General features: G+C 50.0%; 6 protein-coding genes and 1 non-coding gene across 7 annotated transcripts; 4 read left to right on the top strand and 3 right to left on the bottom strand.

Annotated features, from left to right (window-relative positions):
• Positions 1 to 1321: 1321 nt before the first annotated feature.
• On the top strand, positions 1322 to 3294 carry ASPZODRAFT_18125 (hypothetical protein; the record flags this gene model as incomplete). The annotated part of the gene is made up of 7 exons (XM_022727163.1): positions 1322 to 1471; positions 1535 to 1605; positions 1666 to 1779; positions 1850 to 1932; positions 1992 to 2393; positions 2455 to 2780; positions 2854 to 3294. The coding sequence occupies 7 exons, from the start codon at positions 1322 to 1324 to the stop codon at positions 3292 to 3294; spliced, it is 1587 nt and encodes a 528-aa protein (XP_022579057.1).
• A 157-nt stretch (positions 3295 to 3451) lies between these two features.
• On the bottom strand, positions 3452 to 5056 carry ASPZODRAFT_690298 (hypothetical protein). Its single transcript, XM_022729558.1, has 3 exons — positions 4416 to 5056; positions 4038 to 4357; positions 3452 to 3987 (listed from the first exon to the last, which is right to left on the bottom strand). The coding sequence occupies exons 1-3, from the start codon at positions 4819 to 4821 to the stop codon at positions 3610 to 3612; spliced, it is 1104 nt and encodes a 367-aa protein (XP_022579056.1). The 5' UTR covers positions 4822 to 5056; the 3' UTR covers positions 3452 to 3609.
• On the bottom strand, positions 4903 to 6937 carry ASPZODRAFT_134627 (hypothetical protein). The gene is made up of 6 exons (XM_022723585.1): positions 6738 to 6937; positions 6560 to 6669; positions 6437 to 6500; positions 6294 to 6386; positions 6186 to 6237; positions 4903 to 6132 (listed from the first exon to the last, which is right to left on the bottom strand). Exons 1-6 carry the CDS (start codon positions 6757 to 6759, stop codon positions 5070 to 5072), a joined length of 1404 nt encoding a protein of 467 aa, XP_022579055.1. The 5' UTR covers positions 6760 to 6937; the 3' UTR covers positions 4903 to 5069.
• Positions 6938 to 7115: 178 nt separating this feature from the next.
• ASPZODRAFT_100520 (hypothetical protein) lies at positions 7116 to 7679 on the top strand (the record flags this gene model as incomplete). The annotated part of the gene is made up of 2 exons (XM_022720767.1): positions 7116 to 7509; positions 7563 to 7679. Exons 1-2 carry the CDS (start codon positions 7195 to 7197, stop codon positions 7677 to 7679), a joined length of 432 nt encoding a protein of 143 aa, XP_022579054.1. The 5' UTR covers positions 7116 to 7194.
• Positions 7680 to 7884: 205 nt separating this feature from the next.
• On the bottom strand, positions 7885 to 9942 carry ASPZODRAFT_71425 (hypothetical protein; the record flags this gene model as incomplete). Its single annotated transcript, XM_022729750.1, has 3 exons — positions 7885 to 8814; positions 8877 to 9123; positions 9173 to 9942. The coding sequence occupies 3 exons, from the start codon at positions 9940 to 9942 to the stop codon at positions 7885 to 7887; spliced, it is 1947 nt and encodes a 648-aa protein (XP_022579053.1).
• Positions 9943 to 11765: 1823 nt separating this feature from the next.
• Positions 11766 to 13421, top strand: ASPZODRAFT_134624 (hypothetical protein). Its single transcript, XM_022723584.1, has 4 exons — positions 11766 to 11996; positions 12049 to 12092; positions 12141 to 12169; positions 12239 to 13421. Exons 1-4 carry the CDS (start codon positions 11908 to 11910, stop codon positions 13325 to 13327), a joined length of 1251 nt encoding a protein of 416 aa, XP_022579052.1. The 5' UTR covers positions 11766 to 11907; the 3' UTR covers positions 13328 to 13421.
• A 121-nt stretch (positions 13422 to 13542) lies between these two features.
• Positions 13543 to 13625, top strand: ASPZODRAFT_t111. The gene has a single exon. It is a non-coding gene; the product is annotated as a tRNA-Gly (tRNA).
• Positions 13626 to 13693: the final 68 nt, after the last annotated feature.

The raw sequence follows: 13693 nt of genomic DNA, 5'->3' as shown, positions 1-13693 counted from the left end.
CATGTCGAAGAGCAACTCTACCCATCACAAACAAGCTCCTACGCAGCGTAAACATCTTCAAGTCCTTCTGGCCTCTTGGCACCCTATCTGTGACCTATAAATAGAGCAATCTTTTCATTTCCTCTCATTGAACTTACCACGTCAGCTTCAGGAATGGTATCAACCCAGCCAAAGTTGACCTCAAGATGGGACTGAATGCGATTAACGAAGAGATTGATCATTCCTCTCTCATCTCTTTTCTAACTGCCATGTGTCTGAAGAACCCCAATGTTCAGGCTAGCTGACTCCTCATCGGTCATCTCTGACTGCAGCGTTCAGGAAAGTTAAGCTCAGAAAGGTGAGTCTAAGGTGCCAGGTTGAAGGACTCTTGGTCTTATAGGCGAGCTCTCAGACCATAGCCATCCTCGATGTGAAAGCAAACGACAGGGCTAGACATGAGCCTAAAGTGAGCATACTGATTGCTCAAGACGGTCGTGAACTGTAGTACATATGTAACGCCATCTACACTGATCATAAGTATTGTAGAACGGAGTAATATCCAAAGAATTCAAGAGCATCATGTGATATTATTATATCATGTGATAGAAAGTCACCTGTTGAAGCGCACGTGTTGAGCTCCTCCAGCCTTCAGACTTCGCGGTTGCACTCGATTCCTCCCTCCTGTTGTCCACAATCCAAGGCATCTCAAGATCAAAGCAAAGACTTGGGCGTACGGAGTAAGCCCCGATTTGAAACTTGATACCCCTGTTAGGATGATTCTAACTAGCCACTGCATCTACTTAATAGTCTCCCCAGTGCTCTATCCTCCGTGCTCCGTGCTCCATACACTCGATAAGGAGTAAAATCGACCCAAACGCTTGCCCAGACTAACTTCAAGCCCGAATCTGCACTAGTTTTTAGCTTGCAGAGTGGATTCGGCATACGATATCTACAGAGTACGAACGGAGCATCTGTATGGAGCACACCCTTGTCACGGCAGATAAGGGAGATGCGCCTTACAGGCCTTTGTACACCGTCAATTCCTTAGCGACGGAATGAAAGTTGCAAAATCAGACTGCAAGTATCCACTTCAAGCAATCGTTCTCCAGTCTTTACTGGGATGAAGGGGCAGAGTTTCCCCTTCTAGTATCGTCTCTCTTGTTGCTGTTGCGGGGGGGTTTAGTCTGGCTATCAGATGAAAAATATCTACTATCTTTCTGCGACTGCTGCTCGCGTATATCTATATATATATATATATATATGACCGTTCTTGCTTCCTTTGAAAATTTTGTTACTGCCCTTTGTTATCTACTGTCCTGTTTCTCGGCATCACTACAGCAACATGGGAAGCATGGAGAACGGCAATGCCATCAAGACCGCAACGTTTGCAATCGACGACGCGGTGGGCGATGGTCATGTCCCAACCAAGTATATCGGTACGACCACCGATCAGGATGATATGCATGCCCTAGGGAAAAAGCAGGTCCTGCGGGTGAGTTACGCCTGGGAGTATATTTTATAATTATCTAGTCATGTGGTTCTGACGCTTCGCCAGAGAAATTTCCGATTTGTCTCCATTGTCGCCTTTGGATGTACCTTGATCGCATCATGGGAGGTGATCCTGACGTTCGTTTTCTCTCTCATCCCCTTCGTTTTTCGATACTAGGATAACACTGAGGGTTATAGAATGACGGGAGATGCTTTGATTGATGGAGGCACCGCTGGTTTCATTTGGGGGTTCGTTGTGGTCACGGTCGGTGTATTATTGCTCTTTGCAAGCCTTGCCGAGATGGCGTCGATGTGAGTTTCTTCTTTTTTTTTTCACTTTTTCTTCACAATCTTCTTTTTCCACTAATAGGATCTTCGATAGGGCGCCCACTGCAGGGGGACAGTACCACTGGGTGTCAGAGTTTGCTCCTCGCAGTTGCCAGAAGTTCCTCAGTTACATCACAGGTACGATATTTCAGAATTATACAGGTACCCGGTCGATAGAGCTGATGGTCATAACAAAGGATGGCTCTGTGCCACTGGCTGGGAGTGTGCCATTGTCTCGATTGCCTTTATCGCAGGCACCATCATCCAGGGAATGGCTATTCTCAACTACCCCGACTACGTTCCGGAGAATTGGCATGGCACCCTGATCACTATCGCCATCACTCTGTTTTCAGTGATCTTCAACACTGTCCTCGCCAAGAAGCTTCCTCTTGTCGAATCTTTTATCCTGGTCCTCCATATCGCCGGCCTTTTTATCGTCATCATTCCTCTCTGGGTCCTTGCCCCGAAGAGCGACGCAAAGACCGTCTTTACCCAATTCACAAACCTCGGCGGCTGGAGTAGTGATGGGGTCGCAACAATGGTTGGTTTGATTACCGCCATCACGGCCATGATCGGTTACGACTGCACGGTCCACATGTGTAGGTCGCATCTCGCCTTCTACCTTGTTTGACTTGTAGGCTGACAGAATCTGTACCATAGCCGAGGAGGTTCGGGATGCGTCGACAACACTCCCCAAGGCCATCATGGCGGCTGTGTCTTTAAATGGCATCATGGCTTTTGTCGTGCTAATCACCCTTTGCTTCACCCTCGGAAACGTCGAGACCGTTGCCGATACGGCGACGGGGTACCCGTTCATCCAGGTGTTCTATGATGCTACCAAAAGCCTCGCAGCGACTAACGCGATGACATCTATCGTTACCCTGACACTGATTGCCAGTGTCATTACCGAAGTGGCCACTGCCTCTCGCCAACTGTGGTCTTTTGCTCGTGACGGGGGTGTCCCATTCGGTGCTTATTTTGGCCATGTACGTTTCAATTCATCATTCTTCATTCCATTTTGAACCATTGGACACTCATGGCATACACCTATTATTTCAGGTCAACCCAGGGTTAAATATTCCTCTGAATGCGGTCTTTTTGTCTCTCGGTCTCACCATTCTCCTTTCCTTGATCAACATCGGGTCAGAAGTGGCCCTGGACGCGTTAATCACGCTTACAGTCGGGTCTCTATTGAACTCATACATCATCACCGTTGCGTGTGTTGCCCTCAAACGTATCCGTGGGCAGCCCTTACCACCTCGGCGCTGGTCTTTGGGCCGCTGGGGTCTTCCCATCAACCTTGGCGCAGTGGCATTTCTCATCCCGGAGTTTATCTTCGTCATGTTCCCTCTCTATTCGACCGTGACGCTTCAGACGATGAATTGGAGTTCACTCATGTACGGCGGCATGCTAATTTTCTCCGTTACTTACTATTTCATCTACGGACGAAAGAACTACATCCCACCCATTGCGTTGGTGAATCGGGATCGGGATACTTGATGAATATTTCCTATACTTGGGCTCTCTGTTAGTCTATTTATAGGGTTTTTGGTGAAGAAAATGTCTGATAAGAAGTACAATCGGCTTCTCAAAACAAGAAACTAGCTATGACGTAGTTTTTAAAATGACAATAATCATAATCAAGCTGACTAGTGGTACTCTAGATAATGTTCATGAGGTCGTTTCAAGGCATGCAGATATGGGTCGAGGGCTCAGATGTAGATGTTAAAATACAGATAGTTCATTTAGCCAACCACCAAGTCGTAGATTCATTATGCATCCCAGTGCTGTTGATCCATCTTCTTTCACATTCAACTATAATATATCGTTGAGAATCTGTTCAATGTATTCGCCTGCTCCGCTTAATTCTAGAATATGTGCGATGGCACGATGGATGCCAAAAAGGCGAGAAGAGGGTGGATCGATGGTGCGATTTGGACTGAGAGTCAATGTGCGAGTAATAGGGAACAACGGATCACGAAGGAAAGGGCTGAGCTCAGTGGAATCAATCCGATATTCATATGGTTTGCCTGTAGGCGTGAAAAGGATCTGAAATTCACCGAATAATCGGTGATAATCAAGTGTCAAGGTCAGGGCATTCAAGGGACTGACAATATCTGGACCATCGATGAGATGTATTATACCTGGATCAAACATATCCAGGATTTGGAGTACTGTTCTCTTTGGTTCACTCTATAGTCATGGTTAGAGTAGTAGTGAGACACATGGCAGAATAGACATACCAGTTCGGTATCGCCAGAAGCGACCGCTGTCAAGCAATGAGGTAATATATGGGCAACCTCTAGGTATTGAAAGTTATCACTTGTCTCGTCTTTTAGTGGAATTCCACCGTCATCCTGGCAGTCCTCCCCATATTTCTGAAAACGCTTTCTGGCCTCGCTTCTATCAAATTTTCGAGAAACGACACAGCGATGATGATCACGTATAAGACATCTCTGACGTAGTAGTGATACTCGTTGACGTACGCCGGCCGGTGTGGACGACTGCATCGAAGACAGCGAGGCTGGGGTAGGCTGGGGTGTTTTCATAGATGATGCTCTGACTAGATAGATCACTTGGATCAGCGTCATATTTCTCAGGCAAATCATGTGAGCGCATACATGGCAGGAGGAAATTATCCACTAGATAGTCCGCGAAGTCTTCAACGGCGGCGCTCTTGATATTCTCTTGCTTTTGCAGGTCTGAGAGAGAAAGGCCATCAAAGAAGTCTAGCGCGGGCCTGATATCATCATTCGGCTCGACTTCTTCAGTCGAGGACATGCTGCTATATTGATATAGGAAAAAGAAGTTCAGGAATGCATCCTTCGATGCGACGAAATCAAAAGTCGACTGGAGAAGTGCGGCGGGCTTGTAACCCTTGCTCCCCATTTGGAAGACGCCATACGATTTGATCAGCTCTCCAAACTGGGCATTTGCACGTAGCCTGATAGAAGGGTTTAAAGAGAAGGATGGCGAGAAGTCCAACTCCTCTTGTAGAAATGAATAGTGGCGATGTAAAGGCATCATTTACAGTTCTTCATTTAGTGAATCCGCAAGGAGGTTACGATAGCTACAATAATCGATTAGTTAAGCAACTTGAGCCACATGAAAATGGTTTATCAGGAAAAAGGTAGAGTACAGGGCGACATATCTATAGATCTTCTTGATTTGTGAGATGAGTGGGATTATTAGTATACCAAATGAAAAAAAAAATCCTTTTTTGAAAAGCTGAAAAGCGTCACATGTATTTGACCAACTTCCAAGAAAACACTGTATTAATCGTTCGATCTATCGATATCCTCGCGGTAAAATCCGGCCACAAGGAAGGCCAGCTCGAGCGCCTGCTTTTCATTCAGGCGTGGATCGCAGAAGGTGGTATAACGCTCGCCCAGGCCATCCTCAGTCAGCCCGCCAGCCCCGCCGACGCACTCGGTGACGGCCTCGCCGGTGAGTTCGAGGTGCATGCCGCCAAGGAAGGAGCCGGCGGCGCGATGGATCTCAAGCGCTTGCTTCAGCTCGGAGAGGATGTCGCTGAAGTGGCGGGTCTTGACACCCGTGGGGGTTGACTGCGTGTTGCCATGCATGGGATCGCACTGCCAGACGGGAATATGGCCCGATCCCTGCACGGCGGCGATATGTGCAGGCAGGTGCTGCGCAATCTTGGCCGCGCCGTAGCGTGAGATTAGGGTGACTTTGCCGATCTCGCGGGCCGGATTGACCACGTCGAGGATGCGGACGAGCTCGTCGGCCGTCATGCTGGGGCCAACCTTGATGCCGATCGGGTTAGTGATGCCGCGGAAGAATTCGACATGGGCGCCGTCGAGTTGGCGGGTGCGATCGCCGATCCAGAGGAAGTGCCCGGACGTGGCGTAGTAGCCTTCTTTGGGGGTGGTGGAGGAGGATGATCCCGCCGCTGCGGTTGGGACAGCCGGGTGGCGGAGCAGACGGGTCAAGCTCTGTTCGTATTCTAATGATAAGCCTTCATGGCTGGTGAATACCTCAACCGTTTCAACCCCACGGTCCGTGTCGATGCCGACAGTATGCATGAATCGAAGTGCGTCCTGGACCCGGTTGACAATGCGCTCGTAGTTCTCCTTGATGGCGGGGGTGATGACATGGCCAAGCCCCCAGTCTAGTGGTGAGTGCAGGTCTGCAATACCCGACGACAGCGCAGCTCGGAGGTAGTTGAGAGTGGCTGCGGAATGGAAATACGCAGAGACTAGGCGCGAGGGATCAGGTCTGCGAGACTCCGGGGTTGCAGCGAACCCGTTGATGTTGTCTCCGCGGAAGGAGGGCATTTCCACGCCGTTCACCACCTCGGTCGGGCTCGATCGAGGCCTAGAAATCGTTAGATCATAAAGACCCATTTTCTCTAGAGGCAACAGACTCACTTAGCGAATTGACCGGCGATACGTGCAATCCGCACGACAGGCTTATTTGCACCTGGAACGGGTCGGTTTGTCAGTAGTCTATATAACCATACATGTGAGCAGACATACCCCAGATCAGCACCAGGCTCATCTGCAACAATAACTTGACCTTTGCCTCGATCATTTCCTGGTCGCAGTAGTCAAATAGCTCAGCGCAGTCCCCTGTATGGTCGTCAGCCGTTGCCCACTTCTCTTCGAGAACGTCAACGTACCTCCTTGGAGAAGAAACGCCTTGCCGAGGGCAACATTGCGCAAATATCTTCGCAGATTCATCACCTATCCACCATAATCAATACTCTTTCCCCCTCCTCTTGATGAAAGAGAGGTAAACAAACCTCCTTTGGAGTGACCAGCGGGGGCAGCTTCTGCAACTTGGTAAGAGCCGCCTGAACCCCATCTGCATCCTCATAGATAACATCTTGCTTAATCGGTTTTTTAGTCCACGCTGTAAAGAAGTGAGCCGAAAAATCACAACAGAACCTATTCAATGCTTCAATCCGACCGTTGACATACAGTTGGGACTCCACTCGGCCATGGTTCGTACTATTGAGGGGCCGAAACTGACAGGTGTGGATCAAACACAGACTACTGCGAAGGGAACAACCGGTATGAGTGGCAGAGAAGGGTGGTAAAAAAAGGAAAAGGAAGGAATGTGTGTTTATCCAGGGGGGTTAAAGTTAGGAGTCCGACATGAGGCAGGATGACTCTTCCTGTACACAAAGGAAAGGAAAAGAACACGACAGGCATTCTTTTTGTATTCGGTTAGCCGCGGCCAACCCCCCGCTGAGTCATACTTCTTGGGCCCGATCGGGAAAGAAGCTCAAGTCGATCACTTGAAACGTCAACACCTGCACTGCTCACTGCACACACACTGCAAACTGCAAGCTTCATTTCCATTCACCAGGGAGCTTCAAGGATAGTCATTTGAAGAAAATATCTCACTAACTGATAACTATACAAAGCTTTCAAGATGTCGGATCCCATCTCCTCTGCGTCCGCCGACCCTGACACCCTCCCCACCAACGCTGAGGACCGCAAGGCCGCCGCCGCCCTCTCAGCCCTGAACACCAACGACATCGGCGCCGATGCTGACGCCTCTTCTGCGGCGAAGCCTCCCTCCTCGGCGGACCAGGAAGCGCTCGGCAAAGCCATGAGTCGGTTGGAGATTGCGGCGGGGGGCGCGCAGGCGGGGAACCGGACAGGCAAGACGCAGCAGAAGCAGGTGGTGGATCAGGGGGCGAAGAAGAAACCAGTCAAGGTGTCCACGGAGGATGTCAATTTATTGGTATTTCCACTCTGTTTTTTTTTTTTTGGTGGTGCTCATGCTGATAATTACAGGTTGATCAGTTGGATCTGAGTAAAATCAAAGCGACCGAGTTGTTGAAGGCGAACGAGGGAGACATCAAGCAGGCGATAAGGTCATTTATTGCACCGGCTATCATTAATGCTTCTTGATGAGTACAGTCGAAGCTTATGATGATTATACGGATTTTATATGAAAGTATTGATCAAGTTAACCGCTAATGACATTCTATATGTTGGTCATATCCATGCAATGGTCTGCTATCGCTTATGCAAAGGCATAGGAAAAACAAAAAAGAAAGGAAAAAAAAAAAGATATTCGTCCGATTCTTGAACCAATGAAGAGAAGGAAATTCTATCACTCCTCGTCTTCGTCTTCTTCTTCTTCTTCCAGGGTGTTCTTGCTTCTGTCGATCCCCTGGCCCTCGTAGATATACCAGAGCAGAATCCAGCCCAGGCCGGCTTCAATGGCAAGCGCCCACCACACAGCCCCGACCATATTATTGGCGAGGCCCAAGCCCAAGCCCCAGCCACCAAGAAGGGGGCCCAAGGTACGCGCCGCGCTCATGACGCTTTGTGCGAAACCGTTCACCGTACCCAGGACGGTGGAGTCGGTGACGCAGTTCTGCACTAGGATTACAGAAGCCGGCAAGGCGAACGTGCGCGAGATGACCTGGATGGCGATGACAACCGTGAACGAGGGCCAGACAAGCCATGCAAGCCGAGGAATGAGCACCAGGAACGGCATCAGAGCATAGGCGAGCGGTGAGAAGGGCAAGAAGATCCGGAAGGAAGTCAACGTCCCCAGTCGCTCCTGGACAGCCGGGTAGACGAAAAGTTGCAAGGGCAGGCCGATGACTCCAATGATGGCTGTGGCGAGACCGACACGTGACGATGACAGACCGAGACCGCCGCCGAAATGGAAGAACCCGTGGTGACTGTCTTCAGGAGCCCGGGGCGTGGGTAGGAAGACAAACGTCATGGAATTGAACGCGCTGGTGTGGATCGACAACAGGAACTGTACAAACAGCGTGAGAACAACGTTGCGGGTCCAGATCTGCTGGAAACTCGGGCGCTGATGGCGCATGGCCCGGGCCCGAGCGCGAGATGGACTGGTAGGAAGAGATCGCGAAGTGACACTTCCTTCGTGGAAAAGGTCCCCATCGTCCTCCTCGTAGTTGCGTAAAGGCCGGTAGTATTTTGGTACCCGATGTCTGGTGAAAACATTCCCTAGTCTTCGTCCCAACTTGCGGCCCCAATCTTCTCGATAACGTGCCACTTCATGGGTCTAGGGGGGATTTTTTTTAGCATACGAACACGAGATGGCAGACATGAAAGAAAAGAACATACCTCTTCCAAGCCTAGAAACACAGCGACAATTGAAGACAGTAAATATAGAGCAATGAGAATATTTGGTAGCGCATATGGCCAGTGCTCCATCCACCAAACCCCGTTCTTGCCGCCGAGAAAAGTACCAGGACCTAGCACGTCTGGGTAGCTATTCACGGGGTCGGCTAGCATACCCCCTAGGATCGGGCCGATGATCACACCGATATTGAAACACATAGGCAGAAGGAGAAGAGCTCGTGATTGATACCTGCCCTGTTAGTCTATTAAAGTAGTCGGCGAGACCAAGGAGAACATACTTTTTCTCTTGTGTGATTTCTGCAATCATGGTCCTCATGACTCCAATGTTGCTGTTTAATGCACCGCCTAATGTACGAAATATGGCTGCCGAGACGAAGGAGCGTGAAAAACCGAATCCGAGGGTCGAGAGGCATGTCCCCGTCAACCCGATCAGTAAAACCCTTTTCCGTCCCATCCAGTCGGCATCGGCCAACCGACCCCACCAGACCGCAGTCACAAACTGGGCTGCCGTGAAACTACCCTGCAGAATACCTGCTTGTGACGAAATGGCCGAATCCGGTAGAGAAGGGTCAAAGGACTTGAGCTGGTAGAACAAGTAGGCCTGGAGCGAGGTTTGGGCGAGTGGCTCCGATAGACGGGCAACCGTGATGATCGCCAGTTGTCCCTTCTTCGGCAGCGAGGCCCAGGTGACTGGTTTCTCATCGCCGGGTGAGGGTGCGCGATCGGGTTCATCCAGATCGTCATCACCATCCTCGCTACTGTCGTCGTCGATTCTATCGACCGAGGATCGGCGACAGTGGCCGATTTCTGGCGCGGGCGCCAGAACTGCGGTTCGCGCAGAACCCCCGTCATAAATGACGGTACTCACGTCGCCTTCGGAATCATCCACGTTGCTCGCGGCGGAGCTATGGCCATGGTGTTCGAATGAGCTGGACGGGTGCAGGTACCCACCGTCGTGGGAATCCTGACGACGCAAATGACGGGAATCGTCGTCGGCCTCTAGCCCGTCGTCGACGCGGTGTGAATGCAATGCCTGAGTGGTCTGCATCAATGAAGAATCTCAACAAACCAGTTGTGGCGGATACCGACAAGCGCTTGGGTATAGATAGCTTTGGCAACAAAGGGCACGGATTCGTGGTCCCCGATAAAACAAAACAACTCAAAAACCGTCTCTCTCTCAGCGTTCTTTGAAGGCGTGTCCAGGACGCGGCCGTGCGGTCTTTCGAGTGATGCAAGAGCAAGAAATTTCCCCCTCAGCCCCAGCCGGTGGACGATCGAACAAATTGGCGTTGTTTTAGTGCCTCGCGAGTGATCTTATCGATAAGGCCCGGCCTCATTATTATTTCCCCAGCATGGCTTGCGTCGGTGGTGCCGACTTAACCGCTGTGGCCCAATTATTAACAGGAGCCTATTGACGAGGGGTGGCAATGGCGTCAAGACAGCCCCAGATCGCCCAATCCAGCCCCTCCCATGGTCGTTCTTTGTCCCCGGCCGTGCCTGAACCCATCGGACGGCTGGTCAAATGATGTATTCAAGGAGGCAAACGCAACATCGATGGCGACAAAGAACACGTAAGCGAAAGAGCTCGCTCTCAAGGGGTGCGTCGTGCGTAGGTACGCTCTGGAGGACTGCAAGTGTCAAATTAGAAGGCTGGGAGGGATACTGCTTAGTAATCTGTAGCTTCCGTCAGGTGACCCACATGTGAGCGGGCGCTAGTCTGCTTTTGTCGATCACGGGTCTTCCCGCTTGGGTCCTGAAGAACGGGTGGTCAACCTGAAGCTCTCATGGTGTTTACTGTTCGCTGTTGAAAGCCTGCTTTTTCCTCTGTGGTTGTCTATACAGGCTTGAGGGGTGGGCGCTGCAGGCAGACTGCTATCTAAGAGGCTTGGACCGGCTTATCGAGGCAATTGCATCACCTGTCACCAAGGTACGGAGTTCTCCGTGGAGGGAATGCGATACGCCGTACGGAGTACCTCCTCCTTATCACTAACTAGTGGGTGATCTTTGTGTCTGCCTGCTGAAGGGATCACCGCGGAGTTCCCGGCTACAGATAGTGGAAAGGTGAGGTTGGCTAGACGACGAACTTTGACTGACGGTGTAGGAAACGGCAGGGCCGGTTGTCGATCTACCGCTGTCAGTAAGGGAGGCCCCTGCCGTCGCTAATCGCGGCAGGAAGATGCTCCTCTTAGCAGCTTATCATGGCCTTGTATGGCTATTCTTAACGAGGGCGGCATCAGCCAAAAAGTAATCCCTCAGGGGTTCATACCAGAATCGACCACCCGGACACATTTACACGAAGTATGGGTTAGACGGGATATGAAATAATTCATGCTCCGTATGAACTACTATGCAGCAGAACGCGAAAAAGATGAAGAAAACGAAAAAGAGAAACATGGGAGAGAGGAAAAAGCATTCCTATGGATAGCAGACCTGTGTTCCCTATTGTCAGCTAAGCCTCGAACAAGAGGCTGAGGCCTCCGGTAACACGCGCCGCATTCTGGCGAACTCTATCGCTTGCACGACATCAAAGCTCACATTCCTGAACTGCCTCGTCTCGATATTTGAGACGAGTTGATCCTCAAACACATCCATTAATCCCTTGCATGGGGTAATTTCCTCTGGTCCCTCGATCAATTTTGGGTGTGGTCAACGCTTCTAGCAGAATGGTCGTTTCCTGTCAATAATGGCATTGAAGATCTTTGCAGAATGACATAATTCTTACCATAGGCGTTTGAGTTCTTTTAACCCGGGGTCAGGTACCTCCGTACATGCTGTAGCCTGTATGAATCTCCACGGAGTTCCTGTCAGGTCGAAAGCGGACTAAACATACAGTCTAGTAAGGCCCTGAAGAAGGGGAGAGGGGGGGGGGGGGGGGGGGGGGTTCTATTGTATATCAATCAATCATCCCCTTCGAAGCCTTCCATGTGCCCTTCATCTTTCATCCGTTTTCTTTCGTGTTCCCTAAGAGTTTTGTTATCTTGTTTAAGGCTCTTGCCACCCGATTTGCGCCAGCATGGGCAATGAATCACCTTCTCCACACCAGCTGCTGATAGAGGCGATCATCTTCTGGAGTATCGGCATCGTGTTGTATATCGGGCGAATGTACGTCCATCCCACCAACAATTTACGGTCGATATCTAATTCCTACTACAAGGGTCTCCCGGATTATTGCCAGTGGGTCGATCAAGCAGTTGTTCCGTACGTTTCCTTGGAGACGTTAGAAAGTATATACCTAACCATATCCAGTCGATGACTATATCATGACTTTCACCTTTGTAGGTGTACCGTGCCCCAGCCTTTGGTTGTCTGAGAGAGGCCACTTATCCATAATCCTCTTCATATAGATGATATACACCATCCTCCTGGTTCTCATCCAAGTATCCGCTCGATATGCTACCAACCTCATGGACCCAGCGGACTACGAACGAGTCCTTTCAGATCCAGAGGAGGTCAAAGATCGGATCTACGGCAGCAAAGTTGTCATCGGACTGGAGCAATGCATGCTCTTCTCAACATGGGGTGTCAAGACATGCCTGCTCATTCTATACTGGCGGATGACCAAGAACCTCCGCATGAATTTCTACGTCAAGATCCTCGCGGCCTACGTTGCCCTTGGTTTTTTTGTGGTCATGCTCACCTACTACGCGGTTTATTGCCGGCCGTTCTCTCAGTACTGGGCAATGCCCGTGTCGAATATACAGTGTGCAACGTACCGGAACTACTCAATCACTCAGGCCGTCTTCAACATCTCCTCCGACGCAGCCATGCTCGCGATTCCAATCCCGTTGCTTACCAAGGCGCAGATTAAACTGCGCAAGAAGGCCTTGCTTATCTGCATCATGAGTCTGGGCGTGTTTACCATCGCCGCCGCAATTATGAACAAGTACTTCAATTTCGCGTCCCCACTGACAACCACGTATCAGATCTGGTACATCCGCGAAGCCAGCACGGCTATATACGTGGCAAACATGATGTGCTGGTGGCCGCTATTGCGCAAGGTCTTTGGCCTCAAGGCTTTCCAGTATGGAAGTCGGCAACATCGTCCCCATCATCTTCCTTGGCCAGGACACAATGCCCAGGTCGTACGGGTGCCGTCCGGATCCGTCGAGTCCAGACAGTCATCTTCTTTCCGTCGCCTGAAACAGTTCAACCTATCCCGCCATTTCTGCGGACAGTTCGACGATAGTACAGGTATGGCTGGTAAAGACATGGAGCGCAGACTAAGCGAAGAGGCAATCAACAAACCGACCATCGAATCTATAGCAGAGAGGCAAACGATAGAGCTGGAATCGTGGGAAGGGATTCCTCGACACCAGCAGGAGGAATCTTATGACAAGACAAAGACTTCCTGTCTAGAAACGATCACAGAGCCAGACTCGGAAAAGGGGACGTACTACACAATTATAAGTTCTCGTCGAGAGTCTCGATGCTGACAACTAATATTTTTCCTATTCTCTTCTTCAAATTACTTCGTACTTTTTCAGACCTTGGATACCTCCAAACTACTTCATAAATTTCAACTATATTATTCCAGATATCCAATTATTAATACCTTTGACTGGTTTAGCAAGAGTATTGCAACTATTAGATACTTGATAGTTTGATGGTATTATAACCCACATTCTTTGCCACCTCCACAACCACCTCCGCACCAATGGTTTAGTGGTTATGATTCGATCCTCCCATTGTGAAGGATAGATCGAGACTCGGGTTCGAATCCCGATTGGTGCATTTCTTTTTTTTTCTTTTCATTTTATACACTTCCTTTTCTCTTTGTTGTGTTTATTGTTATTTTTTTT

This window comes from Penicilliopsis zonata (assembly GCF_001890105.1).
Source record: "Penicilliopsis zonata CBS 506.65 unplaced genomic scaffold ASPZOscaffold_13, whole genome shotgun sequence".
Taxonomy (NCBI): domain Eukaryota; kingdom Fungi; phylum Ascomycota; class Eurotiomycetes; order Eurotiales; family Aspergillaceae; genus Penicilliopsis; species Penicilliopsis zonata.
This window is presented reverse-complemented; position numbering and strand designations above follow the sequence as displayed.